This window comes from Lygodium microphyllum, chromosome 13 (assembly GCF_053477565.2).
Source record: "Lygodium microphyllum isolate KBCC chromosome 13, Lygodium_microphyllum_v1.1.10, whole genome shotgun sequence".
Taxonomy (NCBI): Eukaryota; Viridiplantae; Streptophyta; class Polypodiopsida; order Schizaeales; family Lygodiaceae; genus Lygodium; species Lygodium microphyllum.
Genome location: NC_141147.1, coordinates 44,719,295 through 44,723,931, shown reverse-complemented (window position 1 = coordinate 44,723,931; position 4,637 = coordinate 44,719,295). Strand labels below are relative to the sequence as shown.

The following is a 4,637-nucleotide window of genomic DNA, read 5'->3' as shown; positions in this document are numbered from 1 at the left end:
ATCTCGAGATTCTCGTCTGATTCCTCTAAAGATAGGTTTTTACCATCTCAAAAGATTGCATATTGTTGTAGACTAAATACAACTACTTTCTGCTAACATGTGATTGTCCCTTAGAGTGGTTGATTCCTACATAAGTATTAAAATAGTCAAGACCATCTTTTCATCGACACATGAACTTAGGTTCTTGAATTAGTCTTATGCTATTGACCATCTCTATAGTAGATTTTTTGGTCAAGTTATGATCTTAGATCCGTAAAGTGCTTGTCAATGCATCATCATCACCAATCCTTGAAGACATAAATGCACCTGTATATTGTCCATAGACAACGTATAAGATTTAAAAAGCCTATTTTATATTTTTTACAAATCTAAATGCATATACATAGCATAAGGATCTTGTTTCCTTTCATGGTTTACAATGAAGACCTTACAACAATCTTGATATTCAATTTCATGTTTAAAAATAATTGCTATAATAAATTTGAATTCGCAAGCAATATTTTCAAATGTTCTGCTTATGTTGGCTCAATATGTTGCAAATTATCAGGCTTTCTTTTTACATTAAGACCAATTATAAATAACCAATATATGGACAAGTTAAGCACTAAATATCTAGGTAATTTTGGTGTTATTTATCTCAATTCCTACGATAGTACATCACATTATTATTGCTTAATGGGGGAAGGTATTCTCCCCCTCACAATTTTTTGGAGTGTACCATGCCAACACTCCTACATACTAGCATGGTTGTATGTTCCTTATTTGTTAAATGCTTGTGCCCAATCTCATCATTATACATAAGTCTTTCTTGTCACTTTTGTATTGTCTTTCTTTAACATTTGTCTTAGTTTACTCCTTGATGCAAGGTGTGTTACAAACATTGACTCTACCTCTCATTATTCTCAACCATGTTCTTGTGATTCTTTGTATAATATAGAGTAAGTTTGAATTACCACTTCTCTCATTCAATATCACATATAATTGAGATTTTAGGTAAGCTACAAGATAATATAAAAGCAGATGTAAATTGAATCATATTGCTAATATTATAAGCTAACGAGATCTATAATTATGAGTGATTTTTCCTCTAAAATTGCTTTATCTAAAAAGTTTAAAATGCTTTACATATATGTGAAGATGATTATTTTTTCATCTATTTTCATGTGTCAACATTACAATATCTCCCTTCTAACAAACCCCCATGCTATAATGAACTCAAGTGAAATAAACTTGATATCATAACACACTTCCTTTATTATCATACTTAACTACCCATCTCTACCTAGTTGTAATGACCTAAGGCATTTATCTAGAAGAATAACTATTCAAGTCAAATTCTAAAATCATAGTGGTTGACAAATCATTTATCCAGCAAATGATGCCACTGTAGCCAGTAAATGTTAAAAAGCAGACTGCTATCCCACTATCATAACAAACTATTGCGACTTGGACATATCACATGGGACACATTATAGACTAATGCATAACCAACTATCAGCATCAACCACATCGCTCACAGGGCATTCATAATCTTCACAATACAATCCTCAGTTAGCAGCAGGACCTACAGGCAACATAATAGGAGCATCATAGGCCTTCATGTGCATCCATGATAACTTCAACATTAACATTCAATGATTCACCTAACAAAAAAGGTCACCTATGGATGGCTATCCTCAAATACTTAATACAATAAGGTTCCCACAGGACCTAAGGCACTTCATCCGACCTTTATATAGGGCACTTAAAGAGCAGAGTGCAATTGTTGAATCTACACATATACCTTTTTCCTACCGTATTGATGCCAAGCCTACAAACACTGGGTTGCCACCATGGGCTAGAAAAACTCCTCCCCCATTCTTCCTTTTGAGATTTTCATTCACAATGAGCTTTTTCCCGCCATATTGATGCCAACCCCAAGTACACTGCAGGTTGCCACCCTATACTAAATACACCATTACTCTCTTCACCATCTCTGACAAATTGTAATCACTTTTCACTAAGTGAAAACAGAAAACTTTAAAACTAAGATTGCCACAGATATATTCTACACCCTCTGAACTTTAGCAGCTAGAAAACTTTAAACTAATAGCACTTGTCCACTCTCTTCAAATGTTTTCCCAACTATTTTGATTTACAGGCAGGTATTTCAGAAAACTTTATACTCCCATCACTTTCCAGAAACTGATGTTTTCTCAGTTTTACTCCCTGCATCAGAAAAGCAAGGGGGACAGAACAATAGTATTAAGAACTTAGTAACTTAGCACAATCAAGAAGCACACAAGAGGCTCTAACAGTTTCTGCACATGTAAAAGAAACCAAACAAAGAAACACAGCACACCTGACAAAGCCTCCCACAACACATATACAGTTTCGCAGTAGTTGTAAAAGTAAGCTCTCACAGTTTTCCTCAATTCTACTGAAAATAGCAACTCTCTCCACATTCCCTTTGTCATGTGACACTCACAAGCAAAGATTTCATTCAGTCATATTAGTACCCTCGCTCAGCTCTGGAATCTCATTGAACATAAACTGTTCTTGATAGTCCATCATGAATTGTGTTGATCTCTTCACATCCATAAAAAGTTCGTAAACCCTGCTTATATCTTGGACTTCAACTTCCTTGCCCTTCCGTTTCTGGCAGGCCAATGAAGAAGCTGTTATCAAGTGAATTGCATATCGTAGTGATGTTTCATACCCTATTTTGGTTAATAACAGCTTTGCATCCTCTGACATTTCAACATCCTCCTCTTCACATCTTATATTTAAAATTTGTCTCATTTCATCCTCAGTGTAAGGTTGTGTAGAAATGATTAGCAGACGATCAAGGAAATCAAGGGGAAGCCCATGAGGTGCCTTGTAATTTGTACCACGAATCCTTGTGATACCCCTATTTGTAGCTACAACAAGGATGGGTGCCATTTCATTCTCAAGAGCACGATTCAAGAATGAAAAGCACTCGATATCCAGCATATGCACCTCATCTATAAACAGGACTCCTGGTATTATCTCTGCTTTCCCCTCCTCTCTCCATTCCGCAACTTTGCTGTCAATCTGCTCTCGTACTTCAGAACGTATTTCACCAGTGTCACCAGTGAACAAAGCCAAGAATCCTTGAGTTCTGCAAGGTTGACAAGAACTTGGCAATTAAAAGCATTGCAAACCCCAACCAACTAAAATGCTAGATAGTTCCTGTGCAAGCTGACCTTGTCAAAGCCTGTTTGTAAGATTCTTAAGCAAAACTTGACTACACTTACATCATACCCTGCTGTAATTTCACTACAGATAGACCACTCAGAATTTTGCAAAACTTGACTACACTTACATCATACCCTGCTGTAATTTCACTACAGATAAACCACTCAGAATTTTGCAAAACTGTGACTTGCCTTCCTAAGTAAAAACAGAAAGTCAAGAGGTTTTACAAGCTAACCTGCTATTGATTACATCAATCTCGTGCAGAGTCACAACATGGACAACTTCTTTTCGCTTCTGGAGTTCTCCATCAGGACATTGCACAAACCGAGTCTGGGGCCCCATGGCATCATAATCCCTTGACCTTGTGAAAGACCTTCCTAGTTTTGTAATTTTACCAGACGCTTTATCAATGGCAATGACATCCCCACTCTGCACCTTCTCCTTCCCAAGCGCTTCAATCATCTTGGTTCCGAGATCATACACAGTCTCCATGTCTGTGGTCTTCAAGGTGAGCTTTCCGGTTTTGGAAGCAGCCCCGGCCGTTGCAGGCCGGTCGATTTGAATCTCAACGACCTCACCTTCCAAAATTTCTGTCTCCTCCTTGATCCTGACCCCAATGGCCGAGCGGAAAGCCTGCGTGAGGGCTTCAGTTTTGCTCATCTCGAGGGAAAATATCTCACTACCGGCCATCATGGCGAACGGAGTCTCCTCACCGAGGGCTTTAGCCATGCCCATGGCTATGGCAGTCTTCCCAGTACCAGGCTGTCCGGCCAGGAGCACGGAGCGGCCGGCGATTTTACCTTCTTTGATCATTTGGAGGATGACTCCGGCGGCCTTTCTGGCAGGTTTCTGGCCGACCATACCCTGAGAGACCTCACGGGCTTCGAGGGCATCATCGAGACCGAGGCCTCTGATGTGCGAGTGAGCGCCGATGCGCTCTATCCTGGTGAGGTCCTTGATCTCGGGGAGCTTGAGGTCTACCATGGCGGGTGCAGACGGAAGCCGCGGTCGATGAGGCTTCGCAGAACGATCTTGGAGCCACTAGCCTGCTACATCAACAGCATCATCGCCATGGCCCGCGTCAAGAATGTACATAGAATTCAGTTGCTGTTCTTTTATTCAGACCTTGGGTTTAAACGTTTTAGGGCTTTACGAGCCATGCATAATACCTTCCTTGTAGAACATCCTAGTGCTAACTTGGCTGGCTGGCTAGACGTTTTGGACATTTTCCCATGTGGGTAAAGGGGTTCTTTTTCCTTGTTTTTCACTACAATAACATCACGATTTTCTCCCTACGATCCACCACCGCATACTCAACTAGGTATGACTAGGGACGGGGGTTGTCAGTGGCCCCAACTACTCATAGACACTCGTGATGTGTCATGATTCACAATGTGGGAACTATAGTGGAAGATTGGAGTGTGGCCAAAACTTCTTAT

The 4,637-nt window shown here is 39.9% G+C and overlaps 1 protein-coding gene across 1 annotated transcript; it reads right to left on the bottom strand.

Annotated features, from left to right (window-relative positions):
- Nucleotides 1–2,285: 2,285 nt before the first annotated feature.
- Nucleotides 2,286–4,348, bottom strand: LOC148026572 (P-loop containing nucleoside triphosphate hydrolases superfamily protein). Its single transcript, XM_087691016.1, has 2 exons — nucleotides 3,434–4,348; nucleotides 2,286–3,121 (listed from the first exon to the last, which is right to left on the bottom strand). Exons 1-2 carry the CDS (start codon nucleotides 4,180–4,182, stop codon nucleotides 2,479–2,481), a joined length of 1,392 nt encoding a protein of 463 aa, XP_087547142.1. The 5' UTR covers nucleotides 4,183–4,348; the 3' UTR covers nucleotides 2,286–2,478.
- Between the last annotated feature and the right edge of the window lie 289 nt (nucleotides 4,349–4,637).